Source organism: Mus caroli, unplaced genomic scaffold, assembly GCF_978045245.1.
Source record: "Mus caroli unplaced genomic scaffold, Mus_caroli_1 scaffold_11, whole genome shotgun sequence".
NCBI classification, from domain to species: domain Eukaryota; kingdom Metazoa; phylum Chordata; class Mammalia; order Rodentia; family Muridae; genus Mus; species Mus caroli.
Window position 1 is genome coordinate 17,570,379 of NW_028227266.1, and position 27,183 is coordinate 17,597,561.

A 27,183-nucleotide genomic window follows, 5' to 3' on the forward strand; every position below is an offset into this window, starting at 1 on the left:
ATACCCAGGGGGTCATCGACCCACTCAGAGGAAAGGGGAAGAGGGATGGGGAAGGATTGTGGGCAGAGAGGACCAGGACAGGGGAAGTGAGCAGGATGTAAAGTGAACAAGTAAAAATATATAATTTTATAAAACAAAACAAATAAATAAAAACCCTAACCACCTCAAAAGAAATGTGGGGGAGAGAGAGAGAGATGTACTTTCCTAAAACTTGATTTTCCAAGTCCATAGATGGGCTTATATGTTTCAGAAGCCTGTCTAATGTATGATAAAGCTAAAAATAACTGTCAATAGACAGATATCTACATGGGTTCAATGAAAATATGCACCAGTGGCATGGGCAATAAATAGATTTATTGATCTCTCAATGTAAAATCTACAAATATGATTGAATAATACTTTGGATAAATTGAGTACAGGGGAGTGGAAAATTAGACCATAACTGAAGGTTTGGGCTTCAGAATTTCTACATATATGCATCTACATAGATGTTACTCTGTTTCAAGAGTCTTTAAAGAATTTTATGAAGACATTTAGGAACCATTTCAAAGTTGGAACAGATGTTAGATGATTCTCGCATTAGGGTTTCGTCAATCAACTTGGAAAAACAGCAGAAGTTTTATATATGTAATAAGAATGCCGAGGATTTAATAATATTTCTGTCTTCATAATGATTGAAGCCCTTAATTTTGAATAATCCATTGATTATATTTATTCTTCCTTCCACAGGCAGGAAGCCACAGTGATTGGGAACTCTGTGGTTGTATGCAACGTAAGGATTCTTCAGAGAGCACTCATAGTTTAAGAGGCGTGTGTAAACTGTAAACTCAAGGAACCCCTGTGACTCTCATCAGTGTAGAGTGCACCCTCCCACGAGACAGGAGCTTCCTCTGTTGAATCAGCTTGTAGAAGACTTTAATGTGATCCCAAATGTTACTCACCAGAAAACAGGCTTGTGGGACAAATCTGTTGAATGCACCAACTTCCTTAATCAGTTATATTTTAAGGCACATATGAGAATCCATAATGGAGAAAAATTCTTTGAACTGACTCAATTTTCAGGAGATTTTACATGTTCTACAAGGGGAGTTCTGCCTATCAAATGTACATCATAAAAGCCTTTGAATGTAAAATTTGTGAGAAAGTCTTTGGGTATTCTTTAAGTCTTAATAGTCACATGCAAACACACACTGGGGAGAAACATTATGAATGTAAAATATGTAAAAAATTCTTCACTACTTCTTCAAGTCTAACTGAACACTTCAGAATTCATACTAGAGAGAAACCTTATAAATGTAAGGAATATGGAAACGCTTTTACTAAGCACTCAAGACTTTCTTCACGTGTATAAACACATTCGGGAAAGAAGTCTTGTGTATGTAAGTTATGTGGGAGATCCTTCATGATTCCTTCAAATATGACTGAGCATTTCAGAATTCATACTGGAGAGAAACCCTACCAAAGTAAAGAATGTGGGAAAGCCATCCATGCATCTTCTTACCTTCATAAGCATCTAAGAACACATACCAGAGAAAACCTTATAAATGTGATAAGCCCAATGGAGGAGCTAGAGAAAGTACCCAAGGAGCTAAAGGGATCTGCAACCCTATAGGTGGAACAACATTATGAACTAACCAGTACCCCGGAGCTCTTGACTCTAGCTGCATATGTATCAAAAGATGGCCTAGTCGGCCATCACTGGAAAGAGAGGCCCATTGGACTTGCAAACTTTATATGCCCCAGTACAGGGGAAAGCCAGGGCCCAAAAGTGTGTGTGTGTGTGGGGGGGGGGGAGGGTACAGGGGACTTTTGGGATAGCATTGGAAATGTAAATGAGGAAAATACCTAATAAAAAAAATTAAAAAATAAAACTTTAAAAAATAAAAATAAAATAAAAATAAAAAATAAAAAAAATAGGGGGCTGGTAAGATGGCTCAGTGGGTAAGAGCACCCGACTGCTCTTCCGAAGGTCCGGAGTTCAAATCCCAGCAACCACATGGTGGCTCACAACCATCCGTAACAAGATCTGACTCCCTCTTCTGGAGTATCTGAAGACAGCTACAGTGTACTTAACATAAAATAAATAAATAAATAAATCTTTTAAAAAAAAATAAATAAAATAAAAAATAAAAAAATAAATGTGATAAGCGTGGGAAAGCTTTCCATACTTCCTCCTACCTATGGAAACATGAAAGAACTCACAGTGCAGAGAAACCTTATGAATGTAGGGAATGTGGCAAAGCCTACAAAAGGTGTTATCTATTGCATGCACATTTAAAAACTCACATGGTAAGAAACCCTTTGATTGCAAGGTATGTTGGAAAATCTTTTAAACGTTCTGCATGCTGTAATAAGCACATTCATCCTCACAGTGGAGTCAAACCTTGTAAATGTAAGTACTGTGGGAAAGACTTCACTGTTTCCTCAAGTCTGATTGGACAAATAAGAACACACTGGAGAGAGACCCTATAAATGTAAAGAATGTGGGAAAGCCTTTACTACAGCCTCATGTAGGGTTGTCCATAAGAGAACTCACACTGGAGAGAAACGCTATGAATGTAAGGAGTGTGGGAAAGCTCACAAGAGGTATTACCTACTGACTGGACATGTAAAGACTCACATGGGGGAAAAGCCTTTTGAATATAAGATATGTGGAAATCTCTTTGGAAATGTATCTTGCCTTAATAAGCACATTCGAATTCACACCAGGATAAAACCCTATAAATGTAAATACTTTGGAAAAGATTCACTGTTTCTTCTAGCCTAGTTGAACATATAAGGACTCAGAGGTGAGAAGCCCTACAAATGTGAGGAATGTGGGAAAGCTTTTACAACATTCTCAGACCTCTGTCACCATGCACAGATTCATGATAGAGAGGTTTCCGCTAAGTATCAAAAATGTGCAAAAATGCAGTAAGTTTATCTACTAACGGAACACTTAATAAATCAGTCTGAACAGAAACCCCTTGGTTGGAAAGAATGTCGAAAGCCCTTCAAGAATTCTCCACATCTTAATCATCATAATGGAGTTTACACTGGTGAGAAGCCTTATTAATGTAAGAAGTGTGGGTTAACCTTCAAACCAGCTCACTTAAAAGACATAAAAGCTCTCTTGTTCTCAAGATGCCCGTGAATTTAAGAAACACATGAGAGCCATTGGAATGTCATTAAAGTGCACTATTATATAAGCTCCCCCTGGAGCCATGTGATGTCACAAGTATGAAAGCCCTACTTGCTGAGGACGTAAGATTTTACAGTGGAGAAACTGTTGTGAGTAACATGGAAAAGGGGTCATTCTGCTAAACTCTTTACATTCACTGTCATCTCACAGTGGAGATGATGAAGGTAAGGAAGGTTGCAAACTCAATTTTCTCTGCATATTGTTCAACCTTTAATAAAAATGGTGGTTTATAACCAAGAGAAAATGAGTGCTGGGTATATGCAAATTATGGCCACATCATGAAATATACTCTGACAAAGGTAGGACCTTCTGATTTTTGAAGCAGCCCAAGTTGTACTCAATCTCTGTGTCTCAGAGGGTGGCCTTTTACTCTTCTTGATCCTCCTATATATACCTCCTGAGTGTTGTAATTGCAAGCATGTACTACTACCCCAAGTTTTTATTCAGTACCAGAGAGTGAAGCCAGGCCTTTGGGTAGCTAGGTTCTCTACCAAGTACATCCTCAGCCCCGTTTTAGGTAGTTCTTCTATTTATTTTGAACGCGTGATTCTGCCCTAATCATTCCTGGAGTGATGTCTATTTTGCTTACGTAGCAACGCCATTCACACTAAGTTATTGTGCCTTCCAGATTGCTCCAAGCAAAAAGTAAACTTCCAGAATATTAACTAATAAATTTGTTGTCTGGAGATTAAAGAAGGACTTCAGATATACTATACTAAGCATGTATTCTAGCCTGGAGCTCTACCCACACCCTCAGATCCTATTTTAATGATAGATACTCTCCAGTTGCCACACTTTAAGCATGATTCACCTGAAGTAGGTAACAGCAGCCAAGTTTAAGGTTTAAGAGAGTCTCCCTCTTCTTCCTCCTCCTCCTCTCTTCTCCCTCTTCCTCCTCTTCCTCTTCTTCCTCCTCCTCCTTGACAGGGTCTCACTGGCCTCCAACTCATAGGGATCTGCCTGCTCTTGCTTCCTGAGTGTGGGATATGTACCACCATACCCAGCTATGTCCAGCTCTTAATGGTGTTCAAATACCTTTTGGGGGACTTGGAATATAGTTCAGTAGTAGGTTGCTTGCCTGGCATGCATGAGCCCCTAGGTTTGAACATAAGCAACACACACACAAGTTATGCTTTCATAGATGGTCTTTGCAGATACAAATGGAGGAAAAGTGAAGAAAGGATGAGTGAGTGCCAGTAATAGGAAATGCCTGTTTCACAACCCCTGAGAAGTCTTACGCTGAGGAGGGAAACTCCTGTACCATCATGCCGTGCAGACAGTGAGAACCCTGAGTCGTCATCTTTCTGTTCAGATCTACTCCACAGACTGGCAACAATCAGATTGCGTTGATGAACCAAGCAACAGTGAGACTGGCAATAAGCCTTCTTTGGGATTTGTCCTTCTGTGTACTTCATACTGTGGAAACAGAAACACTTTGGAATTTAATCAAAATGAACATGGCTGACATCATGTTCTACTGTGCTGTAAATCATAGCTAGCAATTCCTGGATGTGACCCATGAATGCAAACACAAATATCAACACTAGCAGGTTTCCATCTCAGTGATCCAATTCTGTGTATTTCTGATGATTGAAACATTAGGGTTTGTCCTGTAAGGCCATTAGGGCTGTGTCACCCAATGGCTCTTTCTGTGATTCATATTCTAGCCAGAGTAACAGTTATGTCAAACAAACTCAACAATAAACCCCAAACAGAAGAGAACAGTGCACTTGCATGCTATGAATGTGTAGTGGGGTGTGCTAGGGTGCTTTTGCAGGTATAAGTTTGCTGTGTGGATATGGCTCCAGGGTGGAACACATGCTTAGTATAGTATATATGAAGTCCTCCTTTAATCTCCAGACAACAAATTTATTCATTAATATTCTGAAAGTTTACCCTTTTTTGCCGGGGTCGGGGGGGAAGGTTCCTATTAACATGATTTTCATATGTAAGCCAGACCAATCCCAAACTTGTAATCCTCCTGCCTTATCTCATAAGTGCTGGGAATGCAAATATGTACCACACTATTCCTGGCTAATCCCATATTGATTCAACCTGCTGATTGAATTAATAATTAATTTCCAAAAGGAAACAACATATTTATGCCTAAACATGATATAACTATCTCTTTTTTAAAATTTTTTTTATTAGATATTTTCTTCATTTACATTTTCAAATGCTATCCTATAACTATCTCTTATATAACTACAAACACATTACAAATTTAGAAAAGGTGGTACTGTTCCTTGAGCAACATTCTTTTAGTATCTCAACTTAAATATGATAACCATTGATGATCTTAATAGTACATGGAGAAAAAAGAAAACACAAATATCTGTGCAAATGCTTTTTTTTTTTTTTTTTTTTTTTTTGGTTTTTCGAGACAGGATTTCTCTGTGTAGCCCTGGCTGTCCTGGAACTCACTCTGTAGACCAGGCTGGCCTTGAACTCAGAAATCTGCCTGCCTCTGCCTCCCGAGTGCTGGGATTAAAAGTTTACACCACCACCATTACAAATACATTCTAAAGAAATATGACAGAAGAAACACTCGTGTCTATTAGAATCCTTGTTTCTGCAACCGGTTCCATGGCCTTAGCTAGTATTTATAACTGCTTTTCTGCTGCTCATTCTGTATTTCCTCCAACCTCAGCAAACGCCTCTACACGTCTCGGCTCTTTTCCTCGAGGAGTGAGCCATACCCTCATTCCTGCAAGTGTGTGCTCTTTGCCATCCTGCCTGGAGGGCTACTGTATTTTCCCATTGACTTCACTCAGGACTTGGTAGCACCAAGAGACTTCCTATAACAGTGGTTCCCCCTCAAACTGTGTGGTTGAGAGGGATGGAATGACCCTTCCACCAGATTGCATATCAGATATCCTACATATCCAATATTTACATTACTATTCATAACAGTATAGCAAAATTACAGTAATAAACGAACAATGAAGTACTTTTATAGTTGGTGGTCACCACAACATGAAGAACTGTATTGAAGTGCCCCAGCGTTAAGAAGGTTGAGACCCATGCCCTAGAGGTTCTCCTGTACTATAGGCATAATCTTTGCTACCTTCACTGGGAGAAACAATTCAGTTTCCCCGTAGTGATTTGGGTCCTTTACCCCTAACACTATTATTCCACTTAGCCTGCTCAGTTCATCTGAAGACAAAGTGGCCAGGGGGCACTCAGAACTTCCAGTTCAATGGAATGTTTGTTGTGGTTCCTGGCATGATTGTTCCCCACCCCCTGGAACTTCTAGGCCAGCAGAACTTAAAAGTTGTGGGAACAAGAAGCGAAATCTCTTCTAGTGGGTGACAGGGTGACAGTGAGCAGAACTCCTCCCTTTTCTTCCTAGATTGATTCTAGATTCCCTTCTCCCTCTTGATTCCTAGAACCGTGGTTCTTGGCTATCGGAGACATCATATTAAATATTGGATGCTGATTCAAAGCACATACCTCCTTCTGGAGAACCCTGACCCAGCCCTCCAGGCTGCTGCCACCTAATTGGTGGTGTAACTGTCTTCAAAAGGCTGTTCCTTGGGGCTGGAGAGATGGCTCAGTGGTTAAGAGCTGCTTGCTGTTCCAGAGGTCCCGAGTTCAATTCCCAGCAATCACGTGGTGAGTCACAACCATCTACAATAGGATCCGATGCCTTCTTCTGGTGTGTCTGAAGAGAGCTACAGTGTACTCATATAAATAAAATAAATCTTTTTTTAAAAAGGGCTGTTCCGCTTTGAGGCCAGCTGCTTCAGGATGGTGGAAAACATGGTAAAAACCAGTGGGTTCCATGATCATGAGTCCACCATACCCCTTCTCTGGCTATGAAGTGAGTTCCTTGGTCAGAAACAATACTGTGTGGAATACCGTGACAGCATTTTGTGGATAAGTCATTCTATAAGTCCACAGATGGTGGTTTTGGCAGAAGCATTAAGTGCAGGAAAGACAAATCCTTAACCAGAATAAACTACTCCAGTAAAGACAAAGTGTTGTCTTTTCCTCGGAGGAAGTGGTCCAGTGTAGCAACTTGTCATCAGATTGGTGGCTGGCCAATCTAGGGAATAGTGCCATATATGGGGCTCAGTGTTGGTCTCTGCTGTTAGCAGAGTTGGCACTTCGCAGTAGCTCTAGCAGTGCCAGCCTTGGGAAAGTCCATGTTGTCCAGCCCAGCATTACCCCCATTTCTACCACCATGGGAACTTTGTTCATGGGCCCAGTGGGCAATTACAGGAATGGCTAGGAAAGAGACTGACTGCCACATAATAGTCAACCCTATCTACTTGATTATAGAATGCCACCTAAGCTGAAGTCACCTTCTGATGAGCATTTACATGGGACACAAGTATCTTCACATCCTTCAACCATCTGGAGAGATCTCTCCACTTCTCTCCAGATGTCTTTTCTCACCAGTTTTCCAATCCTGCTCTTTCCAAGTCCCTGAGCATCTAGGCAATCCATTAGTCCATGAATCAGTGAACAATAGCACATCTGGCCACTTCTCCTTCAAACAATGGATGACCATGAGTGTTGGCTGAAGATTTCCCTTCCCTGGTTGTTCACCTCTGGGTGGTATCTGCATAACATGCAGAACCATCAGTAAACCAAGCCCTAGTCTTCTTTTACTCAGTCAACCAATTATCGGGAACAGCTGCAAGGCTACAGGTGCATACTTGCCTGCAGACAGCATTGTAATGAGAGTAGAAACCATAGGCATTTGCACAATATCATGTAACTAATTGTGTCTTCTGGGGCTACATGGGCCCAATCATATACATACCACTTGCACTTAATAACAGATTGTTGCTGCCCACGTCCTACTTTATGACTTCATGGATAACACCCAGCTCGTGATGGGCTGCTCGGGTTGCATGGTAACTTGGTGGCCCATTGTCAAATATTCAGTTTCTACTACAGCCTAATAGCAGACTAAGAGCTGTCTCTCAAAGGGAAAATAGCTGTTTATAGATGACAGTATAGCCTTGCTCCTAAATCCTAAAGGTATCTTCTATGACTCACCTATAGGGATCTGCCAAAGGCTCCAAACAGCATCCTTACCCACCACTGACACTTCAGCACCATTGGGTCTACCAGATCATACGGTCCAAGTGGTAGAGCAGCCTCCACAGTAGCCTGGACGTGTTGAGCCTTCTCTTGCTCCAGGCCACACACAAAGCAGCTTTCTGAGTCATTTGATATATGAGCCAGAGTAATACATCCAAATGAGGAATGTATAGTCTCACAACTCCAGATAGGCCCATTTAATAAAAGTTGTGCTCCTGCCGGGCAGTGGTGGTACACCCCTTTAATCCCAGCACTTGAGAGGCAGAGACAGGCAGATTTCTGAATTTGAGGCCAGCCTGGTCTACAGAGTGAGTTCCAGGACAGCCAGGGCTACACAGAGAAACCCTGTCTCGGGGGGGGGGGGGGGGGAGTTGTGTTCCTTTCTTGGTGGGAAAGGCCAGGTACAGCACCTTACCTTTCACCTTAGAAGGAATGTCTCTGCATGCACTATACCACTGTACTCCTAAGAATTTTAAAATTATATCCTTCTTTCATGTATTATATCCCAAATGCAGTTTGTGAACCTCCTGTGAATCACCATCCCTGACATCAAGCTGTACTACAGAGCAATAGTGATTAAAAAGCGCATGGTATTGGTACAGAGAAAGACAGGTAGATCAATGGAATAGAATTGAAGACCCAGAAATGAACCCACACACCTATGGTCACTTGATCTTTGACAAGAGAGCTAAAACCATGGGGCGGGGGGAGGGGGGAAAGACAGCTGAATCTAATAGAAGAAAAAGTGAGAAAGAACCTCGAATACATTGGCACAGGGGAAAATTGGCTCAAGAGTTGGTATATACTTGAGATGAAATTTTAAAGATACACTCCTGGCCTTGCCAACTGAAAGCAAATTGCTTCTGGTACTCCTTATGGACAGGTACTGAGGAAAAGGCATTTGCCAGATCAATAGCCACATACCAGGTGCCAGGAGATGCTTTGGTCTGCTCTAAGATCACCCGTCTGGCACCTCGATTGCAGTCACTGCCTGGATGAATCTCGATGGCCAACTATCATTCTCCACAATCCATCTGTCTTCCGCCCTCGCTCGTTAAAAACAGATGCGGCGGGATCCACCACACCTGCATCTTTCATGTCCTTGATGGTGGCACTGCATTCTGCAGTTCCTCCAGTGCTGCAATACTACTTTTCAGTCACTATTTTCCTTGGCAGAGGCAACTCTAAGGGCTTCTCTTTAGCCTTTCTAATCATAATAGCCTTTACTCCGTGTGGCAGTTGGAAAGAAAATGGCCCCCATAGGCTCTTAGGGGGGTTGGCATTGTTGGAGTAGGTGTGGCACTGTTGCAGGAAGTATGTCTGTCAGTCCCTGCTGATGCACATCCACATGTTGAACTCTAAGCTACCTCTCCAGCAGCCTGTCTCCTTGCATGCCACCCTGCTTCCCACCATGATAATAATGGACTACACCTCTGAACTATGAGCCAGCCCTAATTAAATGTTTCCCTTTAAAAGAGTTGTCATAGCCATGGTGTCTCTTCACAGTAATAAAACCCTAAGACACTCCACAAATCAGGTAACCAATATGTGAATTCTGCCAACTTCTAAATATATCTGTCCCAATTATACATTTTAGGACTGAGGAAATTACCATAGGATGAATTTGGAGGCACACTGGACCTACTGTTAGTCAGACGTCAGCCAAAATTCTATTAATCACCCAACCTCCATAAGCGTCTACTTTAACTGGAGGGCTACAATATTTCTTGGGATCTCCTAGACCCAGAATCAATTTAGAATCTGTATCCAATAGACCCTAGGAAGTCTGTTTCCTTTTCCCCAGTATACGGTTGCCTTTGTAAAAGGCCATTGGTCCCTCAGGGGAAGGACTGGAGAAAGGTTAACAAACAACAACAACAACAAAAACAACAAAAACCAAAACACCTTTTGTGTGTTTTATCAAGGTCCTTCTTGAGGGGAACCTGGCCATTGCTTCATTCAAGGGGTTCTGGGTCTGCAAACTGGCTCAAGTCTGATTCACAGGCTAAGATTCTTATTTGTCAGGAATAAAGAAATATCTAATATAGCCTTTCTTTCATTTGTTTGAAAAATTTTCTGCTTATACAGATCAAACAAAAATTCAGTAGGCTTATTTACTTCATGCCTGGAAACACCATGATTGATGAGCCAGTAGCAACAGTCTATATGAATCATGCCACCATAAAATTCATTTTGCCTGTGCTGACCATTACAGACTAGGCCATTATGGACATTATTTTGGCTCTTTTGACCACTATAACTACAATCACCTTGCCCTGTGGCAAGTCTGTGCTGCTACAGGCTCTGTAACCTCAGGACCCATTTAAACCCACTGCATTTAATTCATCTACCCGAGCAGCAGTGTCCCCAACCCTAAGGTCTGGCACAAGAAAAAGGATGAAAGCAAAGCTCTTCAGATGTGCTGTACCCCTCTCACCATTTTATATCTTATAGGATTAGGATGTATTTTCTAGGCCTTCCCACTGTAGAGGTTTCACACAGGGAATCCTCTCTAGCATCGCAATTTCCCTGAATCTTAAAATCCTTTCAATAATAAGACAAGGGCTATCAGGCATCTCCAACCTCTTTTCAGTAGGCCATCTTTTGACCAATGCTTTAGCCAACCATTCCAACAAACTTTTGGCAGCTTTTTAAAAACTTCCATATTAAACCTAGAATCTAGCTGGGCAGTGGTGGCCTTTAACCCCAGCTCTCAGGAGGCAGAGGCAGGCAGATCTTGAGTTCGAGGCCAGCCTGGTCTACAGAGCGAGTGCTAAGACAGCCTGGGCTACACAGAGAGACCCTGTCTCAAAAACAAACAAGCAAACAAGAAAGAAAAACTAAATAAATACATACATAAATAAATCTAGAATCTCCACTAAGAGAGCCTATATCGATATACTCAGCTCGATCCAGAAACAAAGGTTCTTCCACGATTATCCCACACCCTTAAAATACATTTCCACACTTATCTCACAGACTTCTGCTTGAATAAACTAGCCAATTCATTAAGCTCTTTACTTCCTCTTTAGGAGTTTGCTTAGTCTTAAATCTGGCTATAGGTCTAGAGGCAGCTATTGGTGGGCCCTGAGGGACATAAATGTTGGAGTCTTCTTCCCTGCCCTGCTTCTCTGGCATTACTTCTTTGGCATAACTGTAGCCATTTTCCTTCAGGCCTGCCAGGCATCCCATATTGCTGACACAAAAAGCAGCTTGACTATAGACACAGAAAAATAATTTGGCTCAGAGAGAGGTCAAATTGACTACATATCCTGTTATGCTCATAGGTTTGTTATCATGTTTTGAGGACAATTCTTTGTGGAAATTCTACAGCCATAGTCTTCATTCTGGGACAAGCAAGGTAGAGATCAGCTCGAACTGCTATGTCTAAACTACTAAAGAAACTTGGAAAAAGGCTAATCACCCTGCAGCTCCGCCATATCTGCTTACGGGCTCATTATGGGTTTTTTTCCCCCTATATAAACTGACCCTGGACAACGACCATGGTTGCAGCTTTCAGCTCTGAGACTGGAGTCAATAAACTTGTCTGACTGAGATTGGCGTTCGTGTGGTTTGTGGAGTGATTCCTAGACCCTAACAATAAGTATAGTCTTGCCTGGCATTTCCCTCAGAGAAAGTCATTGTTGGTTTGGTAGAAAATGAAGGATTACTTTCTCAGTCACAGATGAAGAAGGCAACATTTCAAAGGATGGGCCTGAGAGAGAATGACTACTTCAGGGAAGATGAACTCTTGAGAACCTGAGGGTTCAAAGTTCTCAGCTTCAACAGGATCCTTCCACGCATCTTTCTCCATGAAAACTTACAGAATCCCATTCCTTACCAGTTAATGCTCTTATTTTAACAGCTGACACCCTCTGAGGCTGGGACTTCAGTGTTTGCTGTAATTCAGCTTCAGTTTGATTTTCTGTAACTTGATCTCTGTGACTGCTAGAAAGAATACTCTTCTAGGGCACACTTAGAAACCTTTAGACTGGAAATCTGGAAGCAGTCAATGTTATCACTAAGCTCATTGTCCTTCACCGTATTTTAAGATGCTAGAAGTTGGTTAATTTTAACACAGAGCTCATCCCTATCCTTTGTCGATTTATCCAGAATGCTAAGAGCAATTGACCAGTATAATTTTCTGTATTTTTCCTCAAACTGTCAAAAGCTTCATAAACAGGGTCATCAAATCAATTGCTGTGAAAAGTTGGTAAATCAGGATAATCAAATGCATTCATCTCCTTAAGACTGTAATATAGTTCACACCATGAGCCTTCAGTATCGCCACACACAGTACTCAAAGACTCCAGTCTCAGTTAAACAGGGCTGGCTTATTGAACACACATCAGAAGACTGATCGATCAGGGTCGTAACTCAGGCTTGGGAGCTAAAAGCTACACCAAAAATTTCTCAGGGCCAGCTTATAAAGGCTAAAACTGCAAAAACCATAATGAGTTCATATGTAGATGCTGGAAGTACCGCCCAGTGCTTGGCCCTGACACAAGCTATAAAAGTTCATATTGACCTTTGACAGATAAAGCTTATGATTATGGATTTTTTTGTTTTTATTTTTTGTTTGTTTGTTTAAGGTATTTATTGTAGAAAGGCAGAGAGAGGGAGAAATGTAGAGAAGTAGAGGGTGGCCATGGAAAGAGAGAAGGGAAGGCAGAGCGATTATGGATTTTCTTAAGATTAACAAACCCCATAACATACAGAACATAACAGGGTATGTGGTCAGCAAGACTCTACTCTGAGTCAAGTTATTTTTCTGCATCAATATCTGGTAGGGGTATTACAGCATCAAAATGGAATAGTTGGCAGGCATGGAACAAAATGGTTACAGCTGTGCTAGAGCGGCAGGCCTCAGCACCAACTTCCCAGGAGAGGCTTCAACTAGAGAGGCTTTTTTTTTTTTTTAAACCAAGACAGGGTTTCTCTGTATAGCCCTGGCTGTCCTGGAACTCACTTTGTAGACCAGGCTGGCCTCGAACTCAGAAATCCGCCTGCCTCTGCCTCTGCTGGGATTAAAGGTGTGCGCTACCACACCCAGCTAGAGAGGCTTTGATAACTGTAGGTATCAGAGAATTGAAAAGCCTAATCCAGATACTTAAAAAAGTCGTACTTCTGTTGCTTTAGAACAGCGTTTGGTACCAAAATCTGTATTAGTCAGGGTTCTCTAGAGTAACAGAACATATAGAATAAAGCTTTCTCTACAGGCATATAGAAATGGGGATTAATGGGCATGATTTATAGGCTACAGTCCAGCTAATCCAACAATCACTGGCTGTGAATGGAAAGTCCAAGAATCTAGTAGTTACTCAGTCCACAAGGCTGAATGTCTCTGCTGATCTTCAGTTGATGCTGGAATCCGGAAGTAGCCTCTTATGCCAGTGAAGGGATTGACTTGCTAGCAAGGCAAGCAGGCAAAGGGCAAAAGCTTCCTTCTTCCATGTCCTTTCATAGGCTTCATACCAGCAGAAGGTCTGTCTTTCCCCTCAAAATTCAGATTAAAGGATGTCTTTTCCCAGTTCAAAAGATCTGAATTAAAGGTGTCTTCCTACTTCAAAGATCTGGACTAGACGTGGATCTTCCTGCTTTAAATGAAGCAAAAATTCCTAGGTGTTCCCTCTGTGTTTAGATTTTAGTTAATTCCAGATGTAGTCAAGTTGACAACAAGAACAGCCATCACACTTATCTCCCTGAAGTGAAAGTGTCTTAAAAGAACTCCTTGGACTGTCTGTCACTGGCAGTAGCTTGGAGCTATGTCTCCAGGACCCACCCCATAGCTGCAGACCTCTCCACTTCACCCCAGCAAAATGTTGAGAAAGAAAATATGGATTTCAAGGTCCAGAGGAAGTAGATGAGTTGGCCTCTGTAATCAGTGTGTGGGTTTGAGCAGGTCAAGCAGGACAGAAAGCAGTAAAACTGAGACGTGCACAGCCAGAGCTCCATAGTGAGATCCTGTCTTTAAAACAAGGGGGGAGGGGGTGAAGCAGAGGAGTAACCCAAGTGCACAGAGCTTGTTGGGAAACTAGAACTGCCGAGTTCAGGTAGGGAGATGGCTCAGGCGGTAAAGGCACCTGCCACCAAGACTGACACTCAAGTTAGATCTCAGAACCCATAGGCTGAGAGCGCACTGGCTCAGGTAAGTGGTCCTCCAACCTCCACAGGCATTGTGGCCTGTGTGACTGCACACACGTGCACACACACTTTTTGTTTGGTTGGTTTTGGAGACAGGGTTTCTCAGTGCAGTCAGGATGCTCCGGAACTCACTCTGCTCCTTTGCCCCCCGGGGGCTGGTATTAAAGGTATGTGCCACCACTGGCCAGCCAAAGAGAATTTTTAAAATGAAACAATGTTGAGCCCTACTCAGGACCTTCTGCACTAAGACCACATATTGCTCTCCCAGAAGACCTAATCAACTTCCAGCACCCACATCAATCATCTTATAAGCAACTTAACTCCCATTCCAGGGGATCCAGTACCTTCTTCCAGCCTGCTAGGGCTTCAAAGTGCTCACTGACATGCGCGCGCGCGCACACACACACACACACACAAATAAATAAATAAATAAATAAATAAATAAATAAATATTGGCCAAGTATGGTGGCACAATATCTTTAATCCCAGCTTCAAAGTGCTCACTGACATGCGCGCGCGCACACACACACAAATAAATAAATAAATAAATAAATAAATAAATAAATAAATAAATATTGGCCAAGTATGGTGGCACAATATCTTTAATCCCAGCACAGGCAAAACAGAATCAAGAAAAGCACAAGTTCAAGGCCAGCTTGGTCTACATCAGTGGTTCTCAATCTGTAGGTCTCAACCCAGATGACCACCTGGGTTTGATCTTAGGAAGCCACAGTGGAAGGATAGAACAGACTTCTAAATGTCGGCCTCTGACTGTCACATGCATGGTTGCATTTACACACTACCTACCTCTCTCCAACCAACCCAGAAATGGAAGCTTCAGAGTCTAAAATCAAGCTGTAGATGTGGTGTCTGCTGAGGACATCACAGGTTCCATGTCTTCCCTGTCTCCTCACACGGCCACATAGTAGGATGGGAGAGGGTCATGGAAGAAAATTTTAATTATATGTGGAGGACTGCACCCATGTGCACATGCTGAGACATGTTGAGGCATGCTGCTCTGTCAGTTTCTGCCCTACTCCCTTTTTTTGTTTGTTTATTTTTTGTTTTAGTTTTTCGAGACAGGGTTTCTCTGTAGACCAGGCTGGCCTGGAACTCAGAAATCCACCTGCCTCTGCCTCCCAAGTGCTGGGATTAAAGGTGTGCGCCACCACGCCTGGCTTGCCCCATTCTCTCTTTTTTTTTTTTTTTTTGGTTTTTCGAGACAGGGTTTCTCTGTATAGCCCTGGCTGTCCTGGAACTCACTTTGTAGTCCAGGCTGGCCTTGAACTCAGAAGTCTGCCTGTCTCTGCTTCCTGAGTGCTGGGATTAAAAGCGTGCACCACCACCGCCCCATTCTCTTTTGATGGAGCAACTCTCTCACAGAAACAGGAGCTAGGAGCCGGGCGTGGTGGTGCACGCTTTTAATCCCAGCACTCAGGAGGCAGAGACAGGCAGACTTCTGAGTTCAAGGCCAGCCTGGTCTACAGCATGAGTTCCAGGACAGCCAGGGCTACACAGAGAAACCCTGTCTCAAAAAACCAAAAAAAAAAAAAAAAAGAAAAAAAAAAAGAAAAGAAAGAAAGAAAGAAAAAGAAAAGAAACAGGAGCTAGGCTGGCAGCCATCAAGCCCAGCAATCTCCCTGTCTCCGCCCACAGCCCTGGGGCCAAGCCTCACCTGGCTTTCTCTGAAATTGCTAGGGGCTTGAACCATGACCTAATGCTTGTGTAAGTGTTCTTCCACACTGACCTAGGTCCCAGCCCCTCCCAGCAGGATCTTTGATGGGGGGGTTGGGGGGGAGGTCTAATCTCATTCATGAGGGCCTTGCCCTTTTGCCTTATCCCTCCCAACACTTACATCTAATGTAATTACCTCTGGGTTTAGAGCTTCAACAAATAACCTTAGGAGGAATGTGTCCCCTAAAGTCCCATGTGGTAGAAATAAAGAATACCATGTCCCATGTGACTTGGTCACCTAAGTGGCTCTGAAGTCCCTCTGAAGGCTCACAAGAAGGCTCTGTGTTCTAAGACAAGAAACATCCCTGCTGATGGGTCAACTTGGAATAAAGAACTGAGCATTTCCAGCTCAGCAATCCGCACCCCCTGGGGGGGTCCACCCACAGCAGGTGGAGAGACCACAGATGTGCATTGCCCCCAGCTCAGATCAAAGTGATACACTCAGTCACACCTGCATGGCCAACTGTTCCCATTCAAAACAGGAAGAGGCACCAGCTCACACTGAGCAACCGCCAGGCCCTGCCCCCCTCTCTCTAACACAAGGGGCTTCACCTTTCTCCTTTGTTCACTTATACAGAAATGTTTCTGGAAAGCCCCAATTCATTCCTCAGTGTGTCTGTGTGTGTCTGTGTGTGTCTGTGTGTGTTCATTCCTGTCTGTGTGTGTGCGTGCGCACGCGTGCGTGCCTCCTAGTGCATCCATGCATGCCAAACACACGTGTGGAGGACAGAGAACAATTTTCTGGTGTTGGTTCTCTGTTCACCATGGAGATGAAGCTCAGATCAGCCTTGGCAGAAAGCACTGTCACCCACCAGCCCTTCATTGCTTTTGAATGCCAAGGACAGAACCTTAAGCACTCAAGGGAAGGGTTTTGCCACTGATCCACACGCTGGGACCCATCTCAGAGGCTTGGCCTTTCCTGTCATCTCTAATTGTCCTCACATTTTGTCTCACCTTTCAGACTGAGGAGGCCCACCCTACCAAGTGTCATAACCCTGGCTCACCACCTGAGACGCTCTGAAATGATCCTAAGGATATGTTTTTGTTTTGGAAACGGGGTCTCACTCTACTGGAGTCCAGGCTGACTACAAACTTGAGACTCCTTAGCCTCCCGGATATTGACCAAGTCTGTGCCATGTTTGGCTCAAAAATGTGATTGCTACCTACCGGTTTAGTCCCATGCCATCTACACTTGAAGCTACAGGGTCCTCCCTTTGTTCACTGTGCAGCCCACTACCCAGAAAGGTGCCTGGGAGAGGCTGGGTATGACTCAGGGGGTAGAGCATTCGCTTGGTGTGCCCAAAGCCCCGAGTTCCATCCTTAGCATCCCCTAAGTAATAAGTAACAGTGCACACCTAAGACTCTAGCACTTGGGAGGTAGAGGTGGGAAGATTAGGCATTGAAAGTAATCCTCAGCTACCAATATATTTCATGATCATTACATGACCTCCTGTCTAAAAAATAATAAATAGCTTGGCAAGCTGGCTTAACGGGTACAGGCACGTGTCACCAAGGCTGACCACTTCAGTTTGGTCCCCAGGACCCACAGGATAGGAAAGAACTGACTCCCACAGTTGTCCCCAGCCTCCACACACAGGCTTTTTTAGCACACATAGACAAACCCAAAATGAATAAATGTAATACAAAAGATAAGTAGATAAATAATAAAAACTGTCTGTGAATAACAGGTTCTGGGGAGGAACAACTCTTGTTAAATAAGTGCAACACACTTTGGAAAACATTATTTTTAATAGTAAAATATATGCTGTAGAAAACTTGAAAAAGGCAGGATACAAAATACAGTAAATATGACTGAGAACCTTCTAGAAAACTAGGACAATCCAACAGCATGCTCCCCTGCCCTCCATGCCTCTCAACCATGTATGTAGAAAAGCAGGCCAACCTCGGAGCCCTGAACCCCACACACCTGCACTTGAAAATGAGCCCTCTCTAAGGTCTCTGGGGTGGCTCAGCAGCACAGCAGTGCTTCTCTACCAGACCTAAGGCCATGGGTTTGAGTCCCAGGTACTGAAAAAGAAAGAGGGGGAGGGGGTGTTAAAAGATTTTAAAATGAATCATGAGGTAGCTATGATGCCTATTCCTAAATGTGTGAACGCAGCCTTCCAAAGGCTTGATGACCAGTCTGAGGTGAGCCAGATTACAGATAACCCCAGCTCAGGAAGCCCCAAGGTCCTAGCTTCCTTTCCTTGACACTTCCAGTTCCCTCGTGCCTGATGAATTTACATGCTTCAGTTTGTTTGTAAGGTCACTCTCCAAGCTAGGTTAGGTTCCAGAGATGGATGGGTGATGCCCTCACATCCACCAATCCATGGATTCTTTGGGACAAGCCCTAACAATAACTATGCAGTGGGGCAGGCCCTTGCACAGGATTTTCTCTGCTTCCTGACCCTCCCAGCCCAGCCCTTGCACCTCAAGCACTCTGAGCTTAGGCATGGTGAGGCAGGAGGACACAATCTGAGCAGGTGTGGGCATTTCTGGGGTGATAAGGGGACCCTGGAAGCACAAACTCTCCAGGACAGGCATTCCCTCCAGGAAGACCAGGCCCTGGGCTGAGAGGCCCCCAACGGTCAGCCGAATCTTGCGCACATCTCGAAGGTGGCGGCTGATGGCCAGCAGGGTGCTGTCAGCTGACAGGGTGCACCCCAGCACCTCAAGCCTTTGCAGGTAGCTAAGCTCCTGCAGGCTGGCATCTAGCCCGGTCTCAGTGACCCGGTAGGTGCCGCCCAGCACCAGCGAGCGCAGGGCTCTGAAGCGGGTAAGGCCCTGAAGATGCTCATCACGGAAGGCCGGCACTCGGTCCAGCACGATGCATTCCAGCAGAGGCAGCACCGTGGGGTCCTGCTCTTTCTGCAACCAGATCATGGAGATTTCGCAGCTGTGCAGCTCCAGGGTCCTCAGTGTACTAGGGAGACTGGTGATAGGCACCATGCTCAGGTCAGCCACGTGCAGGCACAGACGCTTCAGATTGGGGCATTTCTGACCCAGGGCCCGCATCAAGGCGGGGGACAGCTGTGGGGCCTGAGAGCCAGAAAACAGGTAGCCGCCCATGCGCAACGAGTGGAGCCGGGACGCCATGTACCGGCGCAGGAGGTGCCACATGACTTTCGGCCGCATCTGTAAAAGCCAGAGATTGGGGTGACTGAGTGAGAGGTACGGGGGTTCCCAGATGATCCATCTAGCTGGTGACAGACACACCTGGGACCTGGGTTCTGGTGTCTCCCTGGGACTCTGCTCCTCTCTGAGCTTCATTCCCTAGAGCTAAACAGTTTCTTTTGCTGGGTATCAAGACTCATGCCTTAATCTCAGCCAGCACACAGGGAGGCTGAGGCAGGAGGATCCAGAGTTCTGGCCAGCCTGTCTAGTCAACTGGAAAGCTCCAAGTCCAGTGGAAGCCCCTGTCTCAAAAACAAACAAAAGCAGTCCGGAATTATGGAGCACACCTTTGGGTTGGGTGGGGAACAGGACAGAAACATGAGGATCTCTCTAAATCCCCATCTAAATCTGGTCTGATCTACAAAGCAAATTTAGGCTATATAATGAGATCCTGTTTCAAACAAAAGAAAACAAATAATTTATATGTACACATATGGGTACAAACCTGTGTGTGTGTGTGTGTGTGTGTGTGTGTGTGTGTGTGTGTGTGTGTGATAGAGGCAGAGATGGGGAAAGGGTGAGGAAGATACCCTGCACTGACTGTGTGGCCTCTACATGCTCTTGTACACATATGCATCTGCACTCATGCATACTCACACATACACTTTAGGTGCATGCACACAAATATAACTATGCAAGCAACAGTAGAGTACATCTCATTGTATGTACATTTTACACAAAAACAAGGAAAGAAAAGCTGGGTAGAACAAGTCATCCCTTGCTTATGTTGAGATAGAATCTAGGACCTCCCGTATATTAAGGACATGCTGTGAACTCAGCTGTACCTCAGTTCATAGCATACCCTTACTTTTGATGACAGCAGGGAATCATGGGGGCCAGGATAACATTCTAACACAGAGTCACAGTTCTGGGCCTTTTCTGGATTTGTATTTCAAGGTAGAACCTAGCTAAATTGCCCAGGCTGGACTTGAATTTATGATCTTCCACCCTCAACCTCTGTAGTAACAAGCCTGTACTAGACCCAGTCTTATGGTACAAAATTTTTTGACCACTTTTTGACAGAGAAAATAAATGTCTTTTAAACATATTCTGTGTAGTTGCTAGAGAAATGGCTAGCTCTTTTCAAAAGTGTCTTAATTTATGACTTTCTCTATTCTATTACTTTCGCTGGCTGGAGTTAGTACAAACACTTTGTTAGTCCCAGCACTTGAAGGCGGACACAGGCAGAACTCTTAGGCAGACACAGGCAGAACTCTTGAGTTCGAGGCCAGCCTGGTCTACAGACTGAGCTCCAGGACAGCCAGGGCTACAGAGAAACCCTGGCAGCAGTAGCAGCAGCAGCAGCAGCAGCAGCAGAAGAAGAAGAAGAAGAAGAAGAAGAAGAAGAAGGAAGAAGGAAGAAGGAAGAAGGAAGAAGAAGGAAGAAGGAAGAGGAAGAAGGAAGAAGAAGGAAGAAGAAAGAAGGAAGAAGAAGAAGGAAGAAGCAGGAAGAAGAAGAAGAAGAAGTAGTAGTAGTAGTAAAATTTTTTTCATGGAACTGTTACATTTAAACACATATTTGAGAAAGCCTAACTCTGTATTCTCAGTACATGGTCACTCATGTCTGGCTCCAGAGTAAATTCGTCTCCATTCTGAGGTTAACAGTTATATTTTTGTATTGACAGATGCTGTCTCAAAACACCAAAAAACAGAGGTTGGGGATGTGGCTGTATTAATGAAGCGCTTGCCTGGCAAATGCAAGCGTGAATTTTGTTCTCAGCACCATATCAACTATGTGATAGCACATACCTGTGATCCCAGCAAGAAGAAAAGACCAAGAGGAGCAGAACCTTCTGCCATCCTTGGCTACACAGCCAGCTAGAAGCTAATTTTGGGATACATAAGACCCATCTCAAAACCAAAACAACAAAACTAGGAAACTGAAAAGTTATAAGCTTGCATTTATTAAATGCTGGAGACACACACTGGCCTAAGCCATCTCCCTATGCTACTGGCTAAGTTCTACAATACACCAGACATGAAACATGAAGGTACTTTTTTTGTTGTTGTTTTTCGAGACAGGGTTTCTCTGTGTAGCCCTGGCTGTCCTGGAACTCACTCTGTAGACCAGGCTGGCCTCGAACTCAGAAATCCACCTGCCTTTGCCTCCCAAGGGCTGGGATTAAAGGCCTGCGCCCACCACTGCCCGGCTACAAGCACTATTTTTAATCCCCATATTTTAGGTGAGAAACTTGAGGTCTGAGCATTGCAGAGGAGGTAAAGGCTGGCGCTAGGATAGACAGGCAGAAAATTCCAAGCACGAACTCACTTAAAAACCAAACCAGCAGAGCATGGTGGTGAACACCCTTAGTTCCAGCACTGGAGAAGCAGAATTCCAGGTCAGCCAGGGCTACAGAGAAATTTTGCCTCGAGAAAAAAAAAACAAACAAACAAAACCCAAACACTTCCTGGGCCTTATGCTACAGCTGTAACTTCAGCACTCAGGAGATTGTTGCAGGGGGTGGTTAGTTGGAAACCAGTGCGTGACTCAGAGGAGTTCCTTCCTAGCATTCAAGAAACCTAAACTGCATTCCCAGTAACACAGGAACCAGACATGGGGCCCACGCTGGTGATCCCAATATTTAGAAGGTGGAGGTAGGTATCAAGCTCAGCCTCAGCTTCATAGGAAGCTGAAGTCAGTCTGGGCTAGAGACCCTGTCTCAAAACAACCCCCTCAGCCCCCCAAGAAGCAACACCAACGAAAATCCAGAGAAATAAGAGCCTCAAGAAATTATCAAAAATAAATAAATAAATAAAACAGCAAACAAACACTAGAAAGCAAAATAAAGCAAATTCCCCCTTCTGTTCCAGGGCAGGGGGTGGCTCTCCCCGCACAGATCCCGGGTCCCGCATACCGTGTAGAGCGTCAGGTCGACGTGTCGCCATAGCCACCGGTCATCCACTAGCTTCTTCCAGCGGTGACAGACCCTGGAGGAGTGGACCGGCCGTTAGAACGACCCCGGCCCGCTGGGACCGGATCCGCATCTCCTGCTGAGCCCATGCCCGGCTCTTTCCCCCGAGGAGCGGGGCCGCACCTGGAGATGCGGATCCGGTCCCGGACAGGGAGGTAAGAGAAGATCTCCAAGAGCACCAAGTCTGGGAGGTCAAACAGCGTCGCCATGGTCCGGCTGTCGCGCGCTTCCGCTTCCGGTGGCGGCGAGGCCGCGTTCCCTGGACAGCGCTGGGGTGGTCGGACTGGCCAAACCGGCGCGACTTTCAGAGGCCGGCTGAGAATCCCTACTTTCCTAGGAAAGTGCCTGAGGCCCCGGGACTGGACGGGCGCGGGCTGACGACCGTTTAGAGGTCAAGACTAGAGACTGACTAGGCCTGACTGGCTTGGCTAGCGGATGGAACTGGAAATAGGAAAACCTGGATGTGGCTTGGGAGAGGAGGGGGCACAAGGCGTGGCCAGGGCCAAGAGGAAGACGAACAGCAAACCCAGAAGGCTGGAGGTGAAGAATGCCTCGGGGGCGTGGCCATGAGGTGGAGCTAAGTATAAGCAGCAAACCCAAATGGGGTCAGCAGACAACCCAGAAGGCGTGACTCCAGGAAAACCTGGATGTGGCTTGGGAGAGGAGGGAGCACGAGGCGTGGCCAGGGCCAAGACGAAGACGAACAGCAAATCCAGAAGGCTGGAGGTGAAGAATGCCTCGGGGGCGTGGCCATGAGGTGGAGCTAAGTATAAGCAGCAAACCCAAATGGGGTCAGCAGACAACCCAGAAGGCGTGACTCTGACGAGGAGGGGGCTCAGGGCGTAGTCGTAGCCGGGAGACGTGGCGAGCAGAGGCAGGTAGACGCCATGCAAGCTGGGATGAAGAAAGCAACACGCTTAGAAAGCGTGGCTCCGACGGGCGGGGAGTGGTCCTGGGGCGTGGCCAAGGGGCCCGGGGACCCTGGGGCCCGGAGGCCAGTCTGAGGAAAAGCAGCAAACTCCCAAGGTGGGACTCTGGGAGAGAGGGAAAGAGACAGAGACGAAGGGCAGCTGGCGTTGCAAGCAAGGCCAAAGTACTAGCATTTGGAAAAGCGCCGCCGAGTAGAAGGGTGTGGCCAGGGGCAGAGGAGCTGATCGGAGGCCGTCCACAACAATGGGAAGGCGTGGCTTCAATAGGAAGAGACGAGGGGGGCGCGTCTAGAGCTAAGCGACCAGTGGCGTACGGAGGTTTGGCTTGAGCTGGAAAATGTTTAGGGTTGCTGCCAAGGCAGAGATTAGCCTGCGACCAGACCGTATACCCAGGAGGCATGACTTGAGCAGGGAAAAGTTAACAGAGCAACAAACCCAGAAACCATGACTTGTGTGGGAAGGGGCTCAAGGACCAGGGATCCTAATTGAGCCTGAAGACTAAACTTGTAAAGCCTAGCTTAGGCGGAACAAGGTCCGATATAGGGGATGGAATCAAGTTTGGAATGGGTGGGCGACAAAGGGACAGGCCGGGAGACTTATGACTGGAGGAATGGATAAGAGCAGCGACGGGGCCCTAAATGCATCGCTGGAGACAGAAACAAGAGCTAAACCAGGAACTGGGTGTGCAGCTCAGTGGGAGAGCCTTTGGCTGGTAAGCATGCTTAGCAGGCCCTAGGTTCGACCTCCAACACTAAAACAAATACCAAAACAAAACAAGAAAAACAAAACAAGAAAAACAAAACCCACTTTTCTTGTATGTATGCCCAGAGACTATGGACTATGGCTCACTCTCCAATATGGGAGTCCGGTAAAGCCTGAGAAGTTTTTTCGGGACGGAAACGAGGCATTGGGGAGAGACTGGAACATATCTAAGCACTAAAGACACAGAACAGGCCTTCATTCGAAACTGAAAGGAGTGACTGGGATGAGAGTGAGGGGCCAGCAGGACGGCCAAGCCAGGGAGGCGTGGCCACAGCCGCAATAGAAAGCAAGAATAATGCCTTTTGCTGCCTACGCATAAGGATTAAATTTTGTATAAGTCGTACTAGGTAAGCACAAGGCGCTGGATACTTTTCTTTTTCTTGAGTCAACATATGCTTACCTTGCTAAGAATTCTGTCTGCTAAGAAGAAATCGCTCAATAGAGGCGAAACTGGTTGAATTTAAGAAGGGATTCCTCTTCCATCAGCTCTCGCGATTCTTTAATCTGGAACAAGGTGTTCCTTGAAGATTAAAAATCAAAGCAAAAGATCTTTCCCCGTATGCTATTTCCAACATCTTCGCAGGCAGGACACGGACACGCGGAGTGGTACGCAACATGGCCTCCCAACCAGGATCCGACTTAGTTTTTATCAACTGCAGCCTGCACCCCTGGAGTCTCTGAAACGGTCACTACGGTCAGGGGGGGGGAAAGCAAGCACAGGGTTTGAGGCTGAGCTTTGAATGAAAGCAGAAAGCCACAGGCCCTGCATGACTCCATTTCGGCACACCTGCAGCCGGGATTCTGCGGTAGGAGGATTGTCTGGCTTGGGAATGGTCGAGCACCCCGCCGCTGAGATCCTTTAGGTTTCTTCCATGATGAAGGAATCTCCAACACCAGTTCCAACGTCCGCTGTAAATCCATTCTTAGCAAGTCCCAGCTCATCCACACTGCGCAACAGAATCGCAAATCTTTCCTAGCCCGGAACCCGGAAGCACTCAGGGCCGGTGGTTCCGTTATGTCACTTCCGCTTCCTGTTTCCAGGCTTAACTCCGCCCGGGGTTCCTCGCTCGAGCTACGAGTTGTGTCGTCGATAGGTTCGAGGATATTGGAGGTGAGAAGGCTAAACGGAGAAGCCTGAGATCACAGGAAGCTGCCAAGACTTGGGAACCTAGGGGTTGCGGGAGGCAAAGCCGGGTGAGTCTGGGGCCGGGACTGCCGCAGTTAAGGGGCGGAGTCGCGACTGTCTGTGGTCCGGGCAATTAAACTGTAGACTGGGGCTGCAGGGGATTGCATCTGGTGTTAGGGGAACTGTGACCAGAGAGCTCAACCTAGGAAGGGGCTTTAGGAACCTGGGCGACCCCGAAAGGCCTGACTCTGTTGCTTTTCATCCCTCCCTCCACCCGGTGTAGCTCCAGCCACAATGATTGAGGTGGTTTGCAACGACCGTCTCGGAAAGAAAGTCCGCGTTAAGTGCAAGTATCCACCGAGGGGTGACTGGCAGAGGCCTCTGGGGCAGATGGTGGTGTTGGATGGTTTCAGTTAAATGACGCTTATGGGGAGGCCTAATTACGGCTTCCTCGGTCTACCTCTTCCTTTCATTTACCTTAACTCCTTCGTGCCCAGCACCGATGACACCATCGGCGACTTGAAGAAACTGATAGCTGCTCAAACTGGCACCCGCTGGAACAAGATCGTTCTTAAAAAGTGGTAAGTACGTGCAGTATTAGGCTAGAAGGTTTCGGTTCGGGTGAGCACCTCAGGCAACCCCAAAGAGTCCTCAGCTTGTTTTCAGGACAAAAGACACCCCACCCCTTATCAGCTTCTCTCTGAATCCCGTAGGTACACGATATTTAAGGACCACGTGTCTCTGGGAGATTGTATCCTTTTCCTGAAGTTCATGAAAAAAGCCCTGTATTTTTATTTATTTATTTATTTATTTATTTATTTATGTATTTATTGGTTTTTCGAGACAGGATTTCTCTGTATAGCCCTGGCTGTCCTGGAACTCACTTTGTAGACCAGGCTGGCCTCGAACTCAGAAATCCGCCTGCTTCTGCCTCCCGAGTGTGGGATTAAAGGCGTGCGCCACCACGCCCGGCAAGAAGCCATGTATTTTTGTTCTGGTTCTATACTGAAACCTGTACAGAAATTAAGCAAGAGGAATATTTAACTTAAAATGTACCCTGTTGTGACTACTGAGAAAATGGAAACTGTGGAATTATTTTGTTGGTGAACAGGGTGATCGGTGAAATAGTTTAACTTGACTTGGAAGGATTTTGATATTCAAGTTCAAAATATTTACTACTTAACGCCAACCTGAGTGTTGGACAGGAGGTGAAGGTGGAGTGTGACTGTAGTTGAGGACAATATATATATATATATATACATATATATGTATATATATATATATATATTTTTTTTTTTTTTTTAAATTTGAGGAGGGAGGGTCTGGATCTTTTGCCTGCAATTATGTCTGGACCACATGCATGCCTGCTGCTGACAGAGACCAGGAGAAAGCTTCCAGTTCCCTGGAACCACCACGTGAGTCCTGGGACATAAAGCCAGGTCTCTGGAAGAACAGTCCCAAGTGCTCTTCAACTGCTGAGCTATCTCCAACCTGAGTATGAGCATTTAAGAAAATGTATTGTTCTCTGTGTGTGTGTGTGTGTGTGTGTGTGTGTGTGATGGGGTGGAGGGCACTTGAGGACAAACAAACAACTTTGCCTTTTTGGCAGTCTTAAGCTCCACTGAATATTATTTATAGTTTGAGTTCTTAGATCAGAGCGTCCATTCCTTTATCCAGGATGGGTGTTGAGCTACAGGATCCAGCTGTGAGCAGATGGAAGGTAAAGTCATCTCTCCATCAAAGTTCCTTAACACGTGTCCTTCAGATGAAATCCACGATGGGATGAACCTGGAGCTTTATTACCAGTAGAGGGGGATTCCTTCTCCTCCTCTCCCTGCTCTGCCCTGCCTTCCTCTCCCACCCTCATCTGACACTGGTGTAGATGGTCATTTTTAACAGTTCACATGAATAAAAACTTGGCTGCTGCTTTGCTGCTGTCATACTTGTATGAGAGTTGTATCCGAGGGGAGACCTGCTATCTGTAGTTAGGGGGTACTGCTACTTGAGGGGAAGCCGGGCCTGGTGATGCACACCTGGCACCTCAAAATTGGAAATTTTTTTTGTCTTGAAAGTCCTGTGTAGACCAGGTTATGAACTGGCTGTGTACCACAGTGACTCCTGCCTTCACTACAAGATTGCTGAGATTGAAAAGGTCTCAGTTTTGCT

The 27,183-nt window shown here is 45.4% G+C and overlaps 2 protein-coding genes across 8 annotated transcripts; one reads left to right on the plus strand and one right to left on the minus strand.

The window, feature by feature from the left end:
• Positions 1-17,844: 17,844 nt before the first annotated feature.
• Positions 17,845-24,963, minus strand: Fbxl12 (F-box and leucine rich repeat protein 12). Of its 6 annotated transcripts, none has more exons than XM_085844450.1 (4): positions 24,292-24,534; positions 22,324-23,234; positions 22,144-22,216; positions 17,845-19,249 (listed from the first exon to the last, which is right to left on the minus strand). In XM_085844450.1, exons 2-4 carry the CDS (start codon positions 22,407-22,409, stop codon positions 18,428-18,430), a joined length of 981 nt encoding a protein of 326 aa, XP_085700576.1. In that variant the 5' UTR covers positions 22,410-23,234; positions 24,292-24,534; the 3' UTR covers positions 17,845-18,427. The 6 variants fall into 6 exon arrangements, with proteins under 6 accessions (XP_085700576.1, XP_021027867.2, XP_085700577.1 ...); XM_021172208.3 differs by having other exon boundaries at positions 17,845-18,142; positions 18,545-19,249; positions 22,324-24,534; XM_085844451.1 differs by lacking the exons at positions 22,324-23,234; positions 24,292-24,534 and adding an exon at positions 24,679-24,963.
• Positions 24,821-26,944, plus strand: Ubl5 (ubiquitin like 5). 2 transcript variants are annotated; one of them, XM_021172210.3, is made up of 5 exons: positions 24,821-25,002; positions 25,301-25,367; positions 25,515-25,598; positions 25,731-25,768; positions 26,783-26,944. In XM_021172210.3, the coding sequence occupies exons 2-5, from the start codon at positions 25,312-25,314 to the stop codon at positions 26,824-26,826; spliced, it is 222 nt and encodes a 73-aa protein (XP_021027869.1). In that variant the 5' UTR covers positions 24,821-25,002; positions 25,301-25,311; the 3' UTR covers positions 26,827-26,944. The 2 variants fall into 2 exon arrangements, with proteins under 2 accessions (XP_021027869.1, XP_021027870.1); XM_021172211.3 differs by having other exon boundaries at positions 24,938-25,085.
• Positions 26,945-27,183: the final 239 nt, after the last annotated feature.

Bases quoted from the DNA above. Each gene is read 5' to 3' on its own strand.
- Fbxl12 (XM_085844451.1), bottom strand. From the start codon at position 24,833: ATGAGCTGGGACTTGCTAAGAATGGATTTACAGCGGACGTTGGAACTG. The intron at 22,217-24,678 runs GTGTGCCGAAAT...CCACTCCTCCAG, and splicing joins CCGCAGAATCCCGGCTGCAG to GGTCTGTCACCGCTGGAAGA. The intron at 19,250-22,143 runs GTATGCGGGACC...TGGCTTTTACAG, and splicing joins TCGACCTGACGCTCTACACG to ATGCGGCCGAAAGTCATGTG.
- Ubl5 (XM_021172210.3), top strand. From the start codon at position 25,312: ATGATTGAGGTGGTTTGCAACGACCGTCTCGGAAAGAAAGTCCGCGTT. The intron at 25,368-25,514 runs GTATCCACCGAG...CTTCGTGCCCAG, and splicing joins AAAGTCCGCGTTAAGTGCAA to CACCGATGACACCATCGGCG. The intron at 25,769-26,782 runs GTATCCTTTTCC...CGTGTCCTTCAG, and splicing joins CCACGTGTCTCTGGGAGATT to ATGAAATCCACGATGGGATG.